At 41.2% G+C, this 22,110-nt stretch overlaps 1 protein-coding gene across 5 annotated transcripts in view; it reads left to right on the forward strand.

Moving 5' to 3' along the window:
• Nucleotides 1–22,110, forward strand: part of TDRD7 (tudor domain containing 7) — a 73,944-nt gene that overhangs the window by 27,684 nt on the left and 24,150 nt on the right. For all 5 annotated transcript variants that reach the window (XR_004626517.1, XM_002914935.4, XM_019794885.2 and 2 more), the window contains 4 exons: nucleotides 486–703; nucleotides 11,636–12,222; nucleotides 16,070–16,256; nucleotides 20,851–20,962. Coding sequence is in view for 4 of the 5 variants with exons in the window: in XM_002914935.4 (XP_002914981.1) it covers nucleotides 486–703; nucleotides 11,636–12,222; nucleotides 16,070–16,256; nucleotides 20,851–20,962 (1,104 nt within the window). In the remaining variant the exon portion in view is untranslated. The remainder of the gene's footprint in view (nucleotides 1–485; nucleotides 704–11,635; nucleotides 12,223–16,069; nucleotides 16,257–20,850; nucleotides 20,963–22,110) is intronic.

A 22,110-nucleotide genomic window follows, 5' to 3' on the forward strand; every position in this document is an offset into this window, starting at 1 on the left:
ATTATATTTTAAAACCTAGAAGATTTTTTTATTTTCTATAAAATTTTCTTTGATCTTACGATTAAGGCATTATCCTGATGCTTTGTGGAATACAGCTTTAAATTAAGCATTGTATATAAAACTGTGTTGTCTAAAATTTAACCTTTCTTAGTTGCACTTAGGAAATGATTGGTTAAATAATAAATTTCATTATTCTTTACAAAGCAAGATCATCCTGATGTTTAAATTAAATTAGGAAGCACCCTGGTAACATGAAGGGAGCAGGTTCCCTCTGTGGGTGACTGTTGAGTCTGCTGATTATTTCAGGGTTAAAATTTATAATGAAGTTGTCATAGTCCTGCTTGGCCTAATCCTGCTTGCTTCTAAGTCCCTTGACCCCTGTAAGCCTGAAGTGTAACAAAGCCTAATGGCACATATACTAGGTAATGGGGACAATCTAAAATGTTAAGCCTTCTGGTTAATTCTATCATTTTTTTAATTTAAAGATAATTTAAATCAGACTGTTGAAAAACCAAATGTCACGCCTCCTGCCTCTTACACTTATAAAATGGATGAGGTTCAAAACCGCATAAAGGAAATACTAAACAAGCATAACAATGGCATTTGGATATCTAAGCTTCCACATTTTTACAAAGAGTTATATAAAGAAGAACTTAATCAAGGAATTTTACAACAATTTGAACACTGGCCTCATATTTGCACGGTACGTTTCTCCTTATTCCTCCCTTCTGATACCTCCTCCCTGCCCCACTTTCAGATTTTGAGTTATCAGTCATATCATCTTTTATCCTGGGAGCATGAAGCACTTGACATAATATTGCTTCATTAATATTTAACTCTCAGATTAACATATATCAGTTATTACTTATCGAAGTATGTCAATATTGAAGGCTATGTGTGTTGTGATTGCTGTTTTTATACATTTTGTTTTAAATTATTTTTAAGTGCATATAATATGTGATAATATGTATACCATTTTGTATTGAACTGCTTCCAATAGATACTGGTAACTTTGCTGTTTTCATAAGTTAAACTTACTAGTAATAAAACTTTATTAGCCTCAAACTTTACATGCTTATTTTGGCTATTTATAGAGTAACTTATTTTAATTTTTCAATTAATACAGTGTTGTGATTTAAAAAGTTTACAAACTTCTTTGGAGGAAAAAAACTGATAAGTGAACTGACATCAATTTCTATACCTGTTTCTACTTGAGAATCTGTTATTATAATAAAATGATGGATCAGAATAGTTTAATAGAAATCTTAGTTCAGCCAGCAATAGAGACAATTAGATTCTTAAACTGAAGTAACTATCAGATGTTTCTTAAAAGTACTATATGTTGGCTAACTGAACATAATGAATATATATATATAGAAAAAGTAAAAAAAAAGTAACAGATGTTTCTAAATGTTTTCATTTACGTAGAATATATTCAACAATGTAACTATTTTAAAAGGCAGCATTAGCAGCTACTTGGTGCTTCTCAGCTTGCAGAATTCAGTCTGTGTATGATTTTTGTTTGATAGAGGGCTTTCATTTATCTAATTTAATATATATTTTGTCCCCCGACTTGTTGGGTTAAGCACAGGCCACTCTCTTTTTCTAAGCACCTGGCCTGAAGACAGCATATATTTTTATAACCACTTATTCCTCCAGGTCACTGACACCCATTCGAGTCCCAGTCACTTTCCAGGCGCGTGTCATTCCTTCATTAATCCAGACCATTTGTTTATACACCGTTTACTGTGCGCCTGCAGGTACCAATCCCTGCTGTAGATGCCAAGAACGCCCTAGGGCCATGTCACATGTCAGAATACACAGTGGAAAGTGGGAAAACAAGGAGAAATACCAAATTCTGGAAATAGGCTCTTGCCTATTTATAAAGTCAAGAGTGTTTACGGACCATAAGAATGTTACCCCTGATTTATGTGGAATATAGGGTTTGCGCTTATAATGGGAATTCCTATTGGTTGCCGTTCATTTCATTCCATTTTTACTCCTTCCTAGGGAGAGTTCTCTCATTGGCTGCTGGTTTAGCAGCATTGATGTGCCCCCCTCAGGGTTCCCTCACCTTGAGGGGACTTTTGATGTTTCACCAGGCTGCTCAGTTTAGAGGTACAGGGCCTGGAGCCCCTTCTCTGAATGCATATGGCTCTTTTATTTTTTAAATCTATAGACAGTCATAAATTTATAGCATATCTTCAATGAACTTAGAGCCTTTTTGTGCCAGGATACACATTTAACTCACTTCAAAGCTTTGATTAAAAAAGTTGTCTTTGGAGTAAATTTTTAAAAATTAACTCCACAGATCTTCTTAATGTATTATTGTTTCTGGTTACTTTATTTTATACTCCAGGATAGCTACTGGTGTCCTGTGTAGCTTAATATATGGCTTTTGGGAGGAAATTTTGATCTTTGCCAACTATATGTCTGCAAAACTCCAAAATTTCTCTTGCTAGAATTGTAGCTGAGAGAGTGTCTCTTTGATGTTAAAACTTTATCTAAAATGAAGGGTTTCTTACTAAATTTCAGGTGCTGAAACAACTGATTTTTTGGTTTTTGGTTGCTCAAATTCATCTTTGTTGTGGGATTATATTCAGGCAGTGAAGGTAGAACATGAAACAGACATAGAATATACCTTTCTTATCTATATTCTGTGTCTCTCAACTTTGAGTAGGACTACTTAGATGCAATCACTATAAATTATTAGGGATGAGAATTTGCTTAGTGTTAAAGCATTGTGTCTAGGATGCCAAAAACTGCCAGTCTTACTGATGTCTATTAATCTTTTCAAAACTGTTTTCTTATAACCTCTGAATATTTTTAACAGCCTGCTGGTAAACAGTTTAAAACAATTACACCATGGTTATTTTTAGACAGTTTTAAGTAGTTATGCCATAGTTGTTTTCCCTTTCTTCTGGCTTCTTGATTTTCACCTTGGTGAAAAGCAGAAACGCTGATAGCATGCCCAGGGCTGATGCTATTACAGGCGAGGACATTCTCAAATGCAGCATAGAAAATTCCTGGTAAGGAAGATTTGGTAGTGTGTGTCTCTCTAGACAGCTTGTTGTGAGGCTGAAGAAGAAACCCAACTGCAGCGTATTTCCATATTTTTTTAAAAGTGCTTTCTCCCCAAGTCATAGAAAACATTCTATATAAAAAAGATTGAAAAATAAAGTTATAAAAGCAAAATCACACATTAATACCTATATCCAATGGATACACCGTATGTACTGAGCAGACTCAGAGACAGCCACATGCAGGCATTGCCGCTGGAATATCAGAATGGGCAACATGAGCTTCTGGGGCCAAAGAGTGGCTCTGAATTTTTACTTTCATGGAGGTTCTAGTCAGCTATGTGCTCTAAGCACTTTACAAGGATGTTGGGTTACCTTTTGATGCAGGTGGACAGATGTTAGATCTCTCCAACAACAAAATGGACTGTTTTGAAAGCTAAAGAGAATATAGTCACGTTCACAGTGATGAACCCGTTGCATAGAGTTCCTAGGCAAGTTGTGAGGGAAGTGGAAATTGTGCAGAAGCTGTCCTGGAAAGGCAAAGACCTTGGTAGGTCTCCAGACCAAGGATACTGGAGTCTAAGAATTTCCACTCAGTCCTAGGAGGAGGATGGTAACCCCTCTTAGCTGTTCTAGAATGCTGGTCTTATTAATAATGTTCTTCTTAACTGCTGTCTTTAGCTAGGATTTATAAAATGCTTCTATGAGCCAGACTGCCCTGTGTGCTAAGGATAACAGTAAACAAGACAGACATGGTCCTTGGCCTTATGGCACTTACTTTCCAATGGAGAAAATAAACATTGAGCAAATAATGATAAGCCTGCAGCTGTACTGAAGGAGAAATGCAGGGTGTTAAAGAGATGTGTAAACAGGAGGGCCCAACTTAGTATGATGAGTCAAAAAAAACTTCCCAGAGGAGGTGGCTGCTACACTGAAACCTGACAGGTGAGCTGAAGTAAGTAGGCGAAGGAGGCAGCTTGTGCCAGAGCCCTGAGATGGAAAGAAAAACAAACTTTTTCAGAAAACGGAATGAGATTCAATACAGAGAGAGTGGCTCAAGAAGAAATGCGAGAGGCAAGCAGAGGCTAGAGGTCACCTCGTGAAAGAGTCATCAGTTGGTGGGAACTTAGCAGGTGCCCCCCTCCAGGAGGTCACCCAGGATCCAGAGTCTCTGGAAGACTCTGCTTTTTAGTAAAATTCCAGGTCTTGTAACAATGACTCTTGAACACCAGAGATTTTGTCGACATTTGCTGTTCTCTGCAATATGGGCAGAGAGAGAAACCTCACCGTTCCCACATGAGCCAGAACCTGTCTTTCTTTAATGCCTTACCTGATGCTGCACAGAGAGCTGGGGGGCTCGTCTTGGAGCCAGACCGCATGCGCTCAGCTGAGAAGAATTTCCGCCCCACCTCAGAGACCTAGAGGATGAGCACGGGGTCGCGTCAGGATAGCTGGGGCGATGTTCTGAATTGTGCTGGAGGCACACCAGGCCTTAATTACAGATTCAGCATTTTGTGAATGAGACCATAAATTCTAGAACATAAAATGCAAGTGATGAAAAACTGCCCCATTGTACTAGTTATTCATGTTTTTATAAAAAGTTGTTACTATTAATCTGTATTTTTGTTTCATGTCATTTCCCTACCCCTTAGAAATCACTCTGCTTTATGATGTTGAGTAACTCTAATACCTCAGACTCTAAAACGTCTTACAGTTCTGAATGGCATCACTACAGTAATCTCCGTAATATCATAGGAGGCGATGGCAGTTCTGCCACTTACAAAGATACGTTTTTGTATTTTTGGATGTTCAGGAATTTTTAATTGTGGTAATTAATTGTATAAGATACACCTGTCAGCCTGTGCAAAACGAACCGCCTTTTTTTTTTTTTTAAAGCCTGGATATTTCTAGGCTAAAAACGAACAACTTGGATTTCTAAGGAAGTGAACATAAATCAAACAGCAGTGATGCGTCCTCAGACTTAATAGTATGGATACAATCTATATAGCAACAGCAGCAGGAGTGGCAGTGAAAAGACACACTGAAGGCTTCAAAGTATAGCCATAATATCTAATTGGAATCCAATTTCTTTTCTAATCTTTCACCAATGAAAAAAATACATGGTGAACACATTGAAATGGTTTTTAAATTTAATTTCAATGAACATCTGAATAGAAGAAAAAATAGCACTCTGGCAAAAGGAGCATAGAGATGTTGGTGTGTATGATGTTGCTGTGCTGGGACTTGAAACAGAGCAACTGTCCATAGGGCCCCAGGGTAGGACAGGAAGAGTTTGGACTTTGGAGTTCCATGTCTGCCTTGCCATTTCTTACCTGTATTTCTTTCAGCATACAACTCATCCTGTCAGGGCCCCACTGTGCTCTCAAATGTGACTCTATCCATCACATAGGGTTGCTGGAGTGAAATGGGACAAACTATAAAAAAGAGCTGCCAGTATAGTATCAGACACATAGCAGGTATTTAGGAAAAAGGCTGTCATTTTTTGAGGGGCAGCCCAGCTTAAATTAAGGCAGGTTTTAACCCACTGGTAAGCCAGAGACATGCCCAGCAAGCTCTACAAAGGAACTTAGTGAAGGTAGAGGAAAAGCTAATGGAAGAACGAAAGCTTAAATTAAAAAAAGATAAGGAGCCATAGATGACTGAGGTCAAAGGAATTGAAACTTCAAGATGAGGTGAGTTTTTGTTACCTGAGGGGCACAAAGCCCCCCACCAGAGGTAATGAGAGCACGCCTAGAGTACCTGCTTAGCCTGGAAGGCACAGTGAAAGCCACAGCTACCAGCCAAGATCATCCCCAAAAGCTCTGCATACATTTAACCAGGAGAAGATGCCATCGTCTTCCTGAAGGAAACTGAGCAAGAGCCTGACCTTGGACATGCTGAAGCAAAATGACCTGAAGTCTGTCCTAATATAAACAGTTGCAGTCAGCATCAGTAAAAAGTCCTTAATAAGAAAAAGGGGTGAGAGATGAAAGAGAGTAGGAGCCTTAAATTATATACAGTCTATAAAACTACTTATCCAAGATGGTGGAGAGAATTTTTCTGGGCAGATGGTTTGTAAACACTCAGGGGTTACCCTCTACAAGGCACTTTTTACCTTTATCTTTGATTAAATCTCTGTGGAATATGCCACAAACACTTGTACTTTCTTATACAGAAGCAGCTAAAAATTGTAACTGTTTCTGAGTATCTTGGGCTCAGCATCACTAGTGTTGGGAAACTCCTGCAGGAAGCGTGGCAGGTGTAGGCGGTGTGGGACATTGAGATGGGTGGGTTAGCTTGTCTCTGTATTTTCCTGCAGCTCATCTCTGTATTTTCCACGGCCCTTAGGGGCTTCAGCTCCCGGACTATCAGTTTGTCTTCACTGTGGCCCAGTAGTGCCGTGGGGCACCATTTTCTCATCTGTTTCTCAACTGTCTGACTTTTCCAGCACTTCCCAGTTTTAGCACAAAAAGACTGAGCTCTTAAGGAGGTCATCAACCAGTCAATCTCTCTTTCTGTGAGCTGGCTAATCATAGAGTACTAGCTTCTGGTTGGTAACTCTTCGATGTTTTCATTGTTACAAGGTACTCAGGCATCTTTATTCACTGCTGAAGTTGAGTTTTTAAATTGGTTTCTTTTTGAGTTCAAAGCCTTGCTAATGCTTGTAAATTGCTGGGAAGCAGGCCTCCAGGTAAATGTGATTTTACTGTACTGTCTCAGGTTTGTATCGGATGGCGACCATATAAAATGAAATTTAGAACTTAAAGCTTCAGGGGTGCCTGGGTGGCTCAGTTGGTTAGTCTTCCTTCGACTCAGGTCATGATCCCAGGATCCTAGGATCGAGCTCCTCATGGGGCTGGGCTCCCTGCTCAGTGGGAAGCCTGCTTCTCCCTCTCCACCACTTGTGCTCTCTTGCATTCTCTCTCTTTCTCACTCTCACAAATAATAAATAAATAAAATCTTTAAAAAAAAGAAAAGAAAAAAAAAGAAAGCTTCAACCACTACCCAATGGAAACAAAATCGTGACTGGATGAGAACCATACAACTGTTTTGGAAAACTTTTTAACTTAATTGGACAATACCAATTCTATATAGAATCCCAAAGAAAATTCTAATTCCATGAGAAATAGTAAGTTTATCTCAGTAGCTCATGCTGCAGGGTTAGCAGATGAGCCTTCCATAGACTCAAGGGATTTGGGCTTCAGGAATTTACGTTCACAGGTAAAATTAGAAAGGAAGAAGTAAAGATCTCTTTTAATTAAGAAGAAGAAAGTTTCTAGGTGTGTAGGATAAAGACATTTATGTGAACAAATGGGGCTCCCGAAGAAATTGATGTTTGAAGTCATTGGGCCTCACATATACCAAACCTAATATGTCTACTCTAAACTTACAAAATCCCAGAGGGATGTGAGAGAAGTATCTCACTGCAGTTCCAACTGCGGCAGAAATCAAACTAAATATGATGAACTTATGGGGATAAAAAGTCTAAGGCATATTAGATACCAGAATCTTCTGATGAATGCCAAAGGATATGGTTTAAACTCCATGGTGTAGGGAGTTAATCTTTTATGTTACCTTCCTGTCTCTCCTGTTGGGGGTGAGGGTGAGGTGGAGTGAGGAAGGATGTGGAGTGCCAGGTCATGCCACTTCCCAGTCATTGGACTGGTAGTTTTTTGAGTGGATATCCAAAGCCAATAATAATAATAATAATAATAATAATAATAATAATAATTAATAATAATATAGAGCCACAAAACAAAAAAACATGGAGGAAAAGGGTAGGATCTTGAATCTTGAATCTTCCCCTACAGAACAGAAGGCCCATGACTCCCTCCTCAGGTATGTATCAGGTAGACTAAAGAAGGCATAAAGCAACCTCATAAGAGATAACTGTAATGATGAGCTGCTGATTATCAAACTAAGTATGTAATTAAAGCCACATTTCAAGTGGCTGTTGACTTACGTTGGTCATTTTTGAAGGCTGGAAGAAAGCTTTCTTCTTGTGGGGGTGCAACAAGAGATCACCTAACAATCTGGTTAGATGCATTAGAGCACAGTGAATAATGGACACCACACTGTATCCCACATTATAGCAATTCCTTATCTTTGGGGAGATTGTTGTAAGCTGGGGATACAGTAGTAGGTATCTTTTGTAAGCCTATTTACCAGATAGTTAAAGAGAGACAAAGACACATTTTGTGGAGGATAGGTGGCAATCACTGTAGAATAGCAAATTTTCATGAAAATTTAAAAAACAAAAGTTTCAGCTAAAAAATTTACGTTTGTTTTAAGTTATGTTTTTTAACTTGAAACAATATGAGTTTCATGATTTTTCCCTTTGAATTCAGTAACCCTTCAGCCAGTCTCCAAAGATTGCTTAGAAAGTACGTGGACCAGACACATTACATTATCCATATCACTAAGCTCATCCACGAATATTTGTCTAAGATGTTGAAGGACATCTCACTCAGCTCTGATTAGTCAGGTTCAGTTCCTAAAGTCAGTCCTATGTTTAATCCTAGTAAATGCTGATTTGAATTTAAAGAGGCCAAATTACTGGAGAACAAAGTGGAGTTTAAGCTTATAACCAACCCTCTTGAGATTAAGGAAGAAACACTTTGGAAATACCTACAGTTCAAGGACCTGGTCATTTGGGGATGGGGGTGGCTATCTACTTTAAACAATAACAATAAACGAAACTGCTGCTGGGGGACCTGGGTGGCTCAGTTGGTTAAGCATCTGCCTTTGGCTCAGGTCATGAGGAGTCCCAGGATCAAGCCCCGCATCGGGCTCCCTGCTCAGTGGGGAGTCTGCTTCTCCCTCTGCTCCTCACCCTGCTTGTGCTCTCTCTCCCTCTCTCTCTTGCTCTCAAATAAATAAAATCTTTAAAAAAAAAAAATCAAACTGCTGGGGAAAGAAATCTGCCGTCTAGTTCAGGTGGTTATTTGGCTATTGTTTAGAATTTGGATAAATTTATTGGTCAAAAATTTATTTTATGGGCTGACTGGAAAATCTTGATTTAACTGTTTTAGACACAGCCCTGGAAGCGTATTAATTCCAGAGAATTTTTTAGCATTATTCTGAAGTAAAGATCAGAAAAGAAAGGGAATTCTGTTTTCCCTAGTGGCCCTAATGTTCATAAACTTCTGTTAAGATAGTAATTCCTAGTTAGAATTCAATGTGCTGGCCATATTCAAAGATCATGTCTAGAAGTTCGATAAAGCGCACTGTTAGGTAATTGGTCCTGATCACATCCAAAGCACAGGTGGGAATGGAAGCATCAGGACTGGGAGTTGGGGAGACTGTCAAACAAACATTGAAGTATCTCATGTTCCAGTTCACTCATTGGAAAGAAAAGGATCATAAAGCTGTGAACCCTTCTTATCCCCTTTCGAGTTAGAAGAAGCCATATGGACAGTTGGGGCATGGGGCTTGTGAGAATCATCTTAGATAAAAAAAATTCCACTGAAATTTGTTCCTACCATCCACTTCAGAAAAGGCATCACAAAAGGTTGAGAAGATGTCTATAGGCGAAGAGTGAAGGTGGGCCCAAAAGGCTCAGCTGGCTTTCGATGTGGAGGACTGTCATGTCTAAATCTAAGATCACATGAATTGGGATTCTATATGACCAGTGATTAATTCACATAGAATTCTATTTTATTTCTCCCTTTGCTCCGAAAGTATGTTTCTCAAACTTTCTCTGGATACTGTAGTCTCGTATCTTATTAAGTGTCTTAAAGCACAGTGAAGATTGACATTTTAAGATTCCAGATTTAAAAATATGAATCTCGAGAACTCTGAGAGCAGAATGAAGAGTGGTCCAAATCTTTATATCCCTAAGCTTTAAAATTAGGGACATAAATTGTGGCTATCCTGTAACGCACCATCCAGGGGTTTACAAGGTGTCAGCAGGAGTTCACCAAGGATGACTGGGAATCCAGCAGGTGCTGGACATGGACTCAGCTGCCTCTGCTTTCATTGACACTTGAGGATTTTTAGTTATGGACTTTGCCTCCAGCCCTCAAAACTTAAACACACCTCGGCAGAAGAAAGCGAGGAGGAAAACCTAATGTTTTATACTTGTGTTAATGTTCATCCTCCTTGTGTGTCATCTAGGATATATAGTCAGACTAAAAGCAGTCTATTTGAATATTAAATTCACTATGTCTCTTGACTTTCTAAAGCTCTCCATGGGTAACAAGATAATATCTTCTTTATATATACATATTTAAGTTCTTTCTACCTGAGCATTATATAGAAAATGAGTAAATGAAGTCAATGTTCTTTACTAACAAGCTGAGCTGTCAGGAATAAACCGTTGGGAAGAAAGCTAGGAAATATTTAGACAAAACTGAAGCATACTTTAATATTCTAGTCTTCTTAGGTGAGGGAGGACTTCTTACAAGCTTGTATTATTACGTTAGGGTCTGGAATGCTCTTCTTGCAACTGAGGGATCGCTGAATAGGATCTGACAAAATAGGAACATTTTAGAGGGCTGGGAATGCTAACTTTGGTCTAATGAAAAGTTGAGAAACTTTTTTTTTAAATAAAGGGCCAGGTAGTAAATATTTTTGGTTTTGTGGGCCAACAGCTTTGTCATTGTTACCCACCGTCTGACGCAACTGCTTGACTCTGCTCTTGATGTGCAAAAGCAGCCAAACACAGCGCCTAAACAATGGGCATGGCTGTGTCTCAACCAGTCTTTATGTGCACTGCATTTCATAGCATCTTCACATCACAAAAGAATTCTTTTGATTTTTTCAACCTTTTAAAAATATAAAAATCATAGTAGCTCGGAAGCAAGGCAAAAGCAGGTGGTGAGCCTCATTGGGCTGCAGCTTGTAGTTTGCTGACCACTGGTCTAATATTATAAAGGCTTAAAACTTGGAAATAATGGTGCCACACATCAGTTCCTCTTTCTTTTCTTATACGAAGAGATGCCGCCGAGCCTTGCCTCTCAGAAACATTATACAGATAAAAATTAGAGATTGGATGACATGCAAATGCCCGGTATTTTTATCTCTTGTTCTTCGGAGGGGCTGTTTTCAGCTAACTTTCTACTTCGGTGGCTGTAAAAACTGCACCTTATCTCTGGAGAGTCTTTTTCTAAATAATGGAAAGTTAAGGGTTTTCTCAGGATACTGTAAGAAGAAGAAAAACAGCTAATGCTTCAATTTTGTCTAAATATTTCCTAGCTTTCTTCCCCGTGGTTTTTCCTGACAGGTCCGATACCTTTTCACAGCTTCGTCCCACCTTGTATTCAGTTGATTTTTGTAAGCTATTGCTTTGGATTTGACAGAGAGCTGAATGAGTTGTGTGGTTTACAGGGCAGAAACTCTCATGATTTCGTAGGGTTGTTGAAGGTGAGATGCCTCATAAGGGAAATTAATGCTATTTTATTTCCCTGTTTATTTCTGAAATGTGTCTCGTGCTGCTCTTTGTAAATGAAGGAAAGCCATTAAGTCTTAGTAGGTGAGAAGAGTAAAATGTACACTTTTGTGTTCTCTTGATTAACCTGAAAACAGTGGCGTTCTCATTTAAAATGCATTAATGTGTTTTCAGGTTGTTTATAGCCATTGAGATATCTGTCATTTGCTTTATTTAAAAATTTCAGGTGGAAAAACCTTGCAGTGGTGGTCAAGATTTACTTCTTTATCCAGCGAAGAGAAAGCAGCTTTTGAGAAGCGAACTGGATGGTGAAAAAGTGCCTCCATCCCCACTACCTGCTCCAAAACAACTACCACCATTAAAAGGGTGTCCAGCCGCTATGCCAGGAGACTTTAAAGAGAAAGTTGCAGAGCTGCTGGCGAAATACTCAAGTGGTCTTTGGGCCAGTGCCCTCCCCAAAGCCTTTGAGGACATGTACAAAGTGAAATTCCCTGAGGATGCCTTAAAAAATCTTGCCTCACTTTCTGATGTATGCACCATAGACTACATTTCTGGAAACCCCCAGAAGGCCATTCTCTATGCTAAACTTCCATTGCCCGCTGACAAAATCCTGAAGGATGCAGGGCAAGCACATGGCGATTATGATATCAAGTCTATGATTGAACAAGAGTATTTACAGATTGAAGAAAACATCTCCAAAAGTGCTGATACCTTTGTGGAGAATACAACAGTTCCTCCGTTAATCATTCCGACTGAGGCATCCCCATCAGTATTGGTGGTTGAACTGAGTAACACAAACGAAGTGGTTATCAGGTGGGTTTTATTTTCTAATTCTTTAGGACCCTGGTATACTGTTGTCACTTGGCTGTTCTTCTCATGGATGCTGGGAGTTGAGGAAGAATAGTATATTCTTAGTTATGTAGAGTTATAATGAAGTATAATAATAATATTTGTTTTTCATATCTTGCACATTTCTCTCAACTGCCAGAACCTTTTGTGTTTGTATCTCTTAGATTAATTTTTATTTCTTCCACATTATAATTATATATGTACATTTGTCTCTCCTGGTAGACTGTGAACATCTTGAAACCAAAGCACTTTAAAAAAATCAAAGCACTTTAAAAAAATCAATCACTGCATATATTCTTAATATTTGTTAGATTTGTTAAATATACATCTGTTCTTGTGAGAAAAGATAACTAACAGTTTTAAAAATTAGAGTGATAGTATGGTCTGAATGTGAAACAAAATCTATGTCAAAAGCATAATGATAACTATGTATGTCAAAAGCAATACCTAACCCACAGAAAAAGTAAGTAACCCACTAGGTAGGTAATACTATTTAATCGGGGACTATGTAGTATAATACATCAGATTAGCCCTTGGAGCCAAAGGTATTCTGGTCACTTGGGCCTTTTGATAACAGTCATTGCCAAAGTGGCTGGTGATAACTGGAATTACAAAATATGGTCCAGGTCCAGGCACTTGATGTGGGCTTTTGGAGAAAATAAAGAATACATAGAAGATATTGAAAGACTATAATTTGTAGTTTCTGAGTCAGGATCAAGTGTAGGAAGTGGTAAGTGAAATAAGTCAAACAGAGAAAGACAATTATCATATGGTTTCACTTATATGTGGAACATAAGGAATAGCATGGAGGACATTAGGAGAAGGAAGGGAAAAATGAAGGGGGGGAGTCAGAGGGGGAGACGAACCATGAGAGACTATGGACTCCGGGAAACAAACTGAGGGTTTCAGAGGGGAGGGGGTGGGGTGATGGGCTAGCCCGGTGATGGGCTAGCCCGGTGATGGGTATTAAGGAGGGCATGTATTGCAATGAGCACTGGGTGTTATACGCAAACAATGAATCATGGAACGCTACATCAAAGACTAATGATATACTGTATGGTGACTAACACAACATAAAAAAAAAAAAAGGAATCAGTGTAGCTGGATCTCTGGAGGCCCCTGCCTAGAGTGTACCTGTGGACAGAAAAGGAAAAGGCTGAATCAGAATAGTATCCAGGCTTCTTCAACCAAAACATCCCTATGGTTGGGCTGTTACTCCTCCAGAGAATCATAGCTAAACTGGCAACGCCTAAAGAAACACCACAAAAAATTATCAAATTCCTTCAGTGAAAGAATAGATAAAAAAATATCAAGTTCTTCCATTTGAACAAACAAAGTCCGAGTGGATAATGAAGTGGAATCAAGTGTCTTGGTATGCTCAAACTAGAACGTACAGAAGCTTTAGAGAAGTCTTGTTCGGTACAGAGGTAAGAAATGAATAAAGCTTTTATTCTAAGATGTGGTATGGCCTGAAGATGTAAAGGGGTTGTTGAGGGTTAGGGATCCCACTGTGGTTCACTAATAAACTGAGGCAGAGGAAGGATGCTGAGGAGCGCTTTGCTAACTTCTGCCATTTAGCATTAGGAAGAAATCTAAATCTGCTTTTGGTGTCTGTTACTATTAGCTGTTGGTTCTGTTGTCAGACCAAGCACCCAGCACTGGGCTAGACAGACCATGTGATTTCTGGTGTGCATACCAAGGGTTGGCAGGAATCTGGATCAGGTCCAGGATTTTAGTAAAAGGGTTCTAATCTACTTCAGGATGATTAGTTCTAGGTCCTCAGATTGTTTAGATCCCCTTCTCCAGTATACATTTGAATCCTGGAGTCAGTATTCTACCTGTTCAGCACAGTGGCTGGCAGCCAGCAAGCACAAGGGGTGATGTATGCTGTTAGGTTGACCCTAGGTCATTGGCATTCCCCCACCCCAGTCCCAAGGACTTAGTAGATTCCAGCTGAGCTGAGCCCTGTTCTATATTTACATCTTCACCCAGGCAGACAGTAGGCTCTAGAAACTGGGCCTGTGACTTATGAAGGGTCTGAGAATGTGTCGTAGCAGAATCCTCAGATCAAGTATGGGAATCCCTTGTCTCTGGTTTCAAAAATTAACTTTGTAAAGCTTTGTACTTATGGCATACCTAAATTGGTCTTCATGTCATTCTTTGCCCACTTAGGTAATTTGAGGACAAGGCAAGACCTCATTCTTGCCACTACCTACCATCAAACCAACCGTAATATCATCCCCACCCAAGCCGCGTAGCCACTCTTCTCTACTGCTTGCCGTAGAGAGCAGATTTCATGCTGCTTCTGTCCCCCCTCCTCCCTAGGAGGTGCCTCTGCTGAGCAGACTGCCAAGTCACAGGCTGCTGTGGGCCCGTGGGGCTCCCAGGGCTGTAGCAGCGCTAAGAGAAGGACCCAGGAGACTCCAGGTCCCAGGAAATGGGCACTTAGGCAGAGCTGCAGACCTCCCAGGGGACTTGGGAGCTGAGCATGTGGCTGCACTCCAGGCGGCACCTTCACATTTACAAAGCTCAGTCAGCTGAACCCATAGAGTGTGACAACGCTGCTTTGGCTTCTAGAGTAAATCATGTCCGTGTAATACTTGGTTTTAAAATAGTCATTGCCTCAAAAGAGGCATTATTTCCATTTTGTGTAGGACTTTTTAAAGCTTTTTCTCCTCGAGTTACAAATAGGCTGAATAGGGTGTCTTCTGTCCTGCTGACAGTTACTAAGAATGCATGACAACATTCCTGAAGGAACAGTTCTTAAAGCTCCATGGCACCACTTGGGCCCTGGATAAAACCTAGAACAGTGCAAAGGGCAGTGTGTGTGTGGCATGTCCCATCTCCATGCTCAATGGTTCTGGTGCTGTTAACAGCATAGCTTCGAGACAAAAGGGCTGCTTCCCATGGCCTGGACAGCTCCTGCTACACGCGCTGAACCTGGTTTGCTGGAGTTTACATCCTGGAAGGAGGCCTTTGGTGGAATTGTCCCTGAGCACTGATGGGCAAGAAAACAATGGCCTATTTGTGGGAGAAAAGGAAATGGTGTATTTTGATAACATAAAATGGGATAAGGTGACTGCAGTTTCAACAGCAGAAAATTGTAGAAGGAGATAGGCCGTACCCTGAAAAAGACTTCTCAGAAAGCGTATAATTTAGCTAGAAGATATCATCTCTTTAAGGGTATCAAAACTCAACATTCTGTGGTAATTTGTTCAAATTTGTTCAGTAAGCTGGGAGGATAGGTTGTCACATGGTCGTGTTTAGTGTGTTTAAGGCTTTGTTTTTCTCTACTAAAATTTCATTCATTCTCAAAGCTTAAGTCTTGTTCAAACCCAGCCTTAGGGCAAAGCTGTCAACTAGATTCTCTTCTCAGTGATCTACAAAGACTTCCAGCAGCCTTACTCAAAATCTTCAGTCCATTCTTGCTAATCTGGCCTGCACTAGTTTCTCCATTTTCCACTATATCTCTTCTCTTCCCTTCCCTTGAATCTTTTCTCAGCCTCCTCCTCCCTGTAGTTTCCCTGGCTGCTTACTGTGACATCCTTTACCTGTCTGGACTGTTGCCAAGCATTTGCTCTGCTGGGTTCAACCTGGTCTTATTTTGCATGAGCGCCACAATATCACATTTTCCTTTATCAAGATGGAAATTTTTACTAAATATATGTTCTCTTACCTGTTGGTATAAGCCAAGTCTGAGATCGGAACCGAAGATGGCCGTGGAAAAAACACGGAGTAATGTTAATGAGTTCCTATGGTTTTCTTCCCCCTAGGTTGCTTCACGTGTGTTCTCTTCCTTTAACTAATTCAGGTATGTGGGCAAAGACTATTCTGCTGCTCAGGAATTAATGGAAGATGAGATGAAGGAGTATTACAGTAAGAACCCTAAGGTCATGCCAGTCCAGACTGTGCACATCGGGCAGTTACTGGCTGTAAATGCCGAGGAGGACGCTTGGTTACGGGCACAGATCATCTCAACGGAAGAGAACAAAATAAAGGCAAGCACTGTTTACTTTGTCATAGCATTATGAAGACAGACACATTATGTTTCAAATGTAAGTGTTCCTTCTAATATTGTGCCCATCCGAACTGCATTTAGTTTTCTCCAGAAGTTGACAAGATGATATCTTGTCAACAAGATTATCTCTGTCAGCTTTTAAGTCAGTGGTAGTCATGTTATCTCAGAGTTTTAGTAGTAAAAAATAAAAAGTCTTCTCCATGGCAGTATTCATAATCCATGATATAATCAGGAAAAGGCCTTTATTTCCATTCCCAGGAGATATGTAATAAATACTGATCAGTCCTCTGTGGGCTTCCTATCCAGGTCAGCACTCTGGAGTGAGGGAAGCATACAGATCAGAGGACATGACATTCTTCCTCTCCCGTCTTCTGCAGCCAGCCAAGGAGAACCCTGAACAGGACTCGGGTCGTGCCCCAAGAGCTGTCCAAGTGTTGCCCTCTTGGTCCTCTTGGAGAGGTCAGAGGGCTCTTTTGCCAGTCTCTTCTATCAGGAGGCTCCAAGACTTCCAGACTTGGCCATTTTCCTGGTGGTCAGCCTCTGCCGCATGGCCTCTTTTCTTTCCCTCGGTGCAGACCGAGAACGAGAACTGACTCACTGTCAAGGTGCAGTTTTGTCTAGGTTTTGCAAGCAGGGAAATACACTTCTATTTCTGTAGCCTCTATTTCATAATTTGAAGCATATTTATTGTGGTGTCAGTCCCTGGCAAATAACCCTTTCCATGTCCCAGAGTGCCACTACTGCTCGCTGCACCTGGGCTTAGGTCCATCAGATTCTCTCCTCTGAGGCCCTTGACCCCAAGAACGGTGTCAGGAGGGTGAGAAAGGGATGCTTGCTGTTTCTTACCCAGATGGTTCCATAGATGAGGCCCTGACCCTCTCCAGAGACAAGCTCACCCTAACCACATATCTACCCTTGGCCATTCACAGAGAAATTTAGGAATTCCTTAACTACTCCAACTTTAAAGCAATTTGACCTGACTTTAATAATCTGAAAATTGGAATAGTTTGGCAGTTTCTTATAAAGTTAAACTTACCATATGATCCTAAGTATTCACACAAGAGAGGTGAAAATATAGGTCCACAAAAAGGCTTGTACACGTTTGTAGCAGCTTTATTATTAATAGTCCCAAACTGGAAACAACCCAAATGTTTACCAGTAGGTGAATGTATAAGCAAATTGCAGTTTCTTCATATAATGGAATACTCTCCAACAATAGAAAGGAATGAATTACTGAAAACAGTCACGTGAATAAAACTCACAGACTGTGCAAGTGAGAGAAGCCAGATACAAAAGAGTTATCCTGTATGATTCCAGGTAAATGATGTCTAAGAACAGATAAAAATCGTCTGTAGTGATAGGAATCAGATCAGTGGTTGCCTGGGACAGGAGGTGGAGGGGGATTAATTGGAAAGGGGTAAGGGGGAACTTTTTGGAGTGGTGGATGTGGTCTGTATCTTGCTTATGGTGGTCATTATATGAGTATATACCTTTGTCAAAATCCTTCAAACTGTATACTTTATTTTTTTGAGAGAGAGAGAGAGTGCACACGTGGAGAGGGAGAGGCAGAGGGAGAAGGAGAGAGAGACTTTTTTAGTTTGTTTTCCAAGATTTTATTCATTTATTTGTCAAGGGGAGAGAGAGAGAGAGCACAAGCACAAGCCGGGGGAGCTTCAGGCCCAACAGGTGGAGGGAGAAGCAGGCTCTCCGCTGAGCAGGAAGCCTGATCACAAGCCCTGCGATCATGACCTGAGCTGAAGACAGATGCTTAACCAGTGAACCCTCCAGGCATCCCCAAACTGTGTACTTTAAATGGGCATTTTTTCACTCATTATAAATTATACGTGGATAAAATTTGAAGAGTGTCTGGAAGAAGCTAAGGACCAAGTAGAGAACTGGACCAGCGGGGACCGCAGTGTGATTAGCAGCTTGGGCCCAAGTCCTGTTTCTGCCTGTGAAGGTCGAGTGCCATTGCTCAAGTCCCTCCCTTCCCTTATCTATGTCTCAAATGCCATTTCCTGTGTGAAAACAGTCCGATGGAGAGACCCTATCTTCACTGGAACCTCCTCTGGGAAAAAAGACCTTTCACACAATCTTAAGAATGACTAAAGAAGTGAAAACCAAGAGGACAGTGTTATGAAAGCCAGAGGAAGCAAGTGTCGTGGGGAGGGAGCGCTCGCCAGCGTGGCTGCTGGGAGCGTTGGGAGTGCAGGGGTATCCCAGTATGCTCTACAGCCCTGAGCTCTCACACAGCAGCGGTTGGAGCAATTCTGGCCTGAGCTTGTTCCCCACAGCCCCGAAGCAGGCAGACGTGCTGTTCCCCTTCCTCTGCAGAAACCCGGGCTACTTAGCAAGTCTCACTCCTCTGGAGCTGTGCTATGCCCAACAACGAGTACAGTTCCCTCCTTGCTTTCCACTTGTCCGATCCCTGGTGAGTATGGGAAACAGGAGGATGAAGTCATGCCCTGAAGTGGGTGCCCTCTGGTGCTGACCCAGACCTGCATCCCAGGGATGTCCCGGCTTCTCTCTCACGGGGCGCGGTGGGATCTACGGCCACTTGATGGCGCCAGAGAACCGGGAGCCGCCTGGGGCTGGCTGCCAGGCCTGTGAGCCTGCTGGAGCTGCTCCCGGGGCACGAGGCAAGAGAAGCCCCACTCAGCCCTCACAGAGCAAACGACACAGGCAGAGTGTGGTGCGAGTCCAACTCTCAATTACCGAGCAAGTGTTTTGTAAACCGCAGCTGCCGTGCAAATATACCGTATTTGATTCAGAAAGACAAGAGAACAAGCTCCAAGCGATACAGAAACCCTTTGAAAATTTCGGAGTACTCACTCTTCAGTGTCTCTTGATGCTAGGAATACATTCTGAATTTCCCAGGAATGCTATTTCACATATTATGTCCTGTTGTTAGACCATATTATCTCCATGCTAGGTCTGGGAAGAGAAGAGTCCAAGTTGTTGGTGGTGACAGCTATTAAAGGAAAGGAGGGGCGCCTGGGTGGCACAGCGGTTGAGCGTCTGCCTTCCGCTCAGGGCGTGATCCCGGTGTTATGGGATTGAGCCCCACATGGGGCTCCTCTGCTGGGAGCCTGCTTCTTCCTCTCCCACTCCCTCTGCTTGTGTTCCCTCTCTCGCTGGCTGTCTCTATCTCTGTCGAATAAATAAATAAAATCTTTAAAAAAAAAATAAAAAAATAAAGGAAAGGAGTGCTCCTGACTCCTGGGACCTTTGCGGAAGAAGAATGGGTGCTGATCTGGGACGGGAGAAATGGGTCCATAAGCTTAAATGGCTGGTTGCCTGCTGTGGAAGCCCCGCTAGAGATCTCAGCCTACGGGAGTATTGAGTCAGGATAGGGACTCTGGGAGGTGATTGTCTCCGGCATGGGACATAGAGGCCCCGCACACCCAGTTATCAGGTGGTCCGGAAGGGTGTTTGTGGTCTCTGCATCTCTTCTTTTTTCCCTTTGATTCTCTGCTGGGGAGAATTTCTCTTTTGTATGTTTAGTACCATGATCTAGGTAATAAGAAGCTGGTCTGTGGACTTAATTTTTCTATAGGAAGTGAAAGCACCTGGCTCTGTGCTACTCGGTGTCAATAAGCCATGCCTTTGCTCTGGTTTTTTTTTTTGTTGTTCTAATAATGTCATCTGTTTGATTTAGAGAAGCATACTAGGTTTGTAACACCTTCCCTCAGATTCTTAGCTATCATCCTATTGTTATCATTCTAAACCACAGCTCAGTGTTCCTAGATTTTATTTTCCTCAAAAAAAAGAGGCTTTGTTTATATAGTCCTTTCCAATTTAAGGTGTTATTAATACTCCAGCTATAATATCCAGGCTCTTAATGGATCTGTGCTAATGGTGAGGAAGAGTCATGCAGGTTTCTACAAACACAGACCTCTGTCCAGCAGATGTGGGGCCTTTTGCTGAGCTGGACAAAGGCCTAACCCAGCTTTGTACCACTGGAAAAAAACAAACCAGAAGTACCTATTTTTACAGTGTAGAATTCCCTGTCATCTAGCTATGACATCACTGTTGTCATTGACAGAAAGTAGCTTGGTCCCTTGAAGCACAGTTGCTGGGAACAGGCTGTCACACGTGCTGTTTGGGGGATTTCAAATCTGATAAATACCCCTGTAGATGATGCCCTCTCTAGAAACAAATACTGCTGCCTAAGGATGTGCATCCGTAGTGGAAGTACGTAAATCAGTGAAGAACGAGGTGAGGCGGCCATGCCCTTAGGTTATAATGAAAGGACGGGGCCAGTCAGGGATGGCAGAGCCAGACTGAGAAGCCGGCACCAAGGCGTCAGAGTACAACAGTCTTCTCTTGTTCTTCCAACCGGCAAAGCAGAGTGGGGCCCAGAGTCAGGAGCCCCGGCTTCCCTGGTCCCAGCTCTAGCCTGTCTCTTCTGGGCTAAGTCGGGGGCACCACCTCTGGCATTTTCCAGGCTGTCTGGTGCCACTTAACATGCCGATTATGGAATAAATGGAGCTAGTTAAATGTGTCAGACATTTTTTAAGAAGTGAGGATAAAGAATTTTATTTGAACCTAAATGATGTTTCTGTTATCATCAGGTATGCTATGTTGACTATGGTTTTAGTGAAAATATTGAAAAGAGCAAAGCATACAAGTTGAACCCAAAGTTCTGTTCACTCTCATTCCAAGCTACAAAGTGTAAGCTAGCAGGTAAGAGGAACTCTTTGTTTAAAGCTCTCTCCCTTTTGATACATTATTACCACTGTACTTTTGGGTGGTTAAATCCTAAAATGTACTAAATATTTCAAGGTCTTGTAATGCGTTATTTCTTAAAAGGTATAAATAAGTTCATGTTTAATGTCTTCTTTATAAGATGTGATCATTATCAATATGTTATAATGTTTTTATTATATTTCATTTTATGTTATATTTTATTATAAAAATGTGTTTGGGCCATCTTAAAGGCTTTGTTGTCGTTCTAACTGCCCTGGCAACAACACTAGAGACCCTGTATCATGGGGTTTGATCAGTTTGAATCCTGCTGTCTGACCTGCTGCAAAGTGACTCTCCACTTCTTTCCCACTGAGGTGGGCTCTGGGTGCTGCTCGTTAGCAAGTAACACACCTCGTGCACCCAGGCTCAAGTTCGTGCATCTCTGGCACGTGTGCGAGTGACACGGCAGGGATAACCTCCAAGCATGGAGGACGCCGTGGCTGCGTTCATATGAGGAAAGACATGGGAGTGTGTAAGCATCATGCCAGGAGGCCCTGAGCTAGATTCAGAAAATGATCGCTGTTCTTTCATGAAAATTAACCCTGGGAGAAATAGCTCCTTCTCAACAGGGATGCATCTTTCTATCAGAGGAGCTAGGTATGGCTCTGTCTGTGAGATAAATCTCAAGTAATGTTAGAAGCCTGTTACAAACCCCTGGGAGGTAGTTTTGAAAAGAACATATCAAGAGCATAGGCCAAGATTTAGGATGCTGAAAAGAGAGGCTTGGTAAAAGCTGTAACGTTACAGCTGGAGAACAAGAGAAAGGTGGCCCAGAGGGAGTCTGTGAACTTGTGCTGTGGATTTCAAGGGGAAGAATCCAGAGATGGACCTTATAGCACCCTGGGGTGAATGATGAGCTAGTTTTAATTATTTTAATGGAGCGACTTAGACTTGTCATGTATATGCTATATAGAATTACGGTTTTCAAATTATTTAAAGAGTAATCAGACTACAATAAAACTCACCTATTACCCGTATTACATTAAATACAATTTAATCTTTCTTTGATAAATCACAAACTTCTTTGGTGTATGCAGAATCATCATGGTGTACTTAAGAAGAAATATAGAAAAAAGTGATTTTGT

The sequence above is a fragment of the Ailuropoda melanoleuca genome, chromosome 7, assembly GCF_002007445.2.
Source record: "Ailuropoda melanoleuca isolate Jingjing chromosome 7, ASM200744v2, whole genome shotgun sequence".
Lineage (NCBI taxonomy): Eukaryota > Metazoa > Chordata > Mammalia > Carnivora > Ursidae > Ailuropoda > Ailuropoda melanoleuca.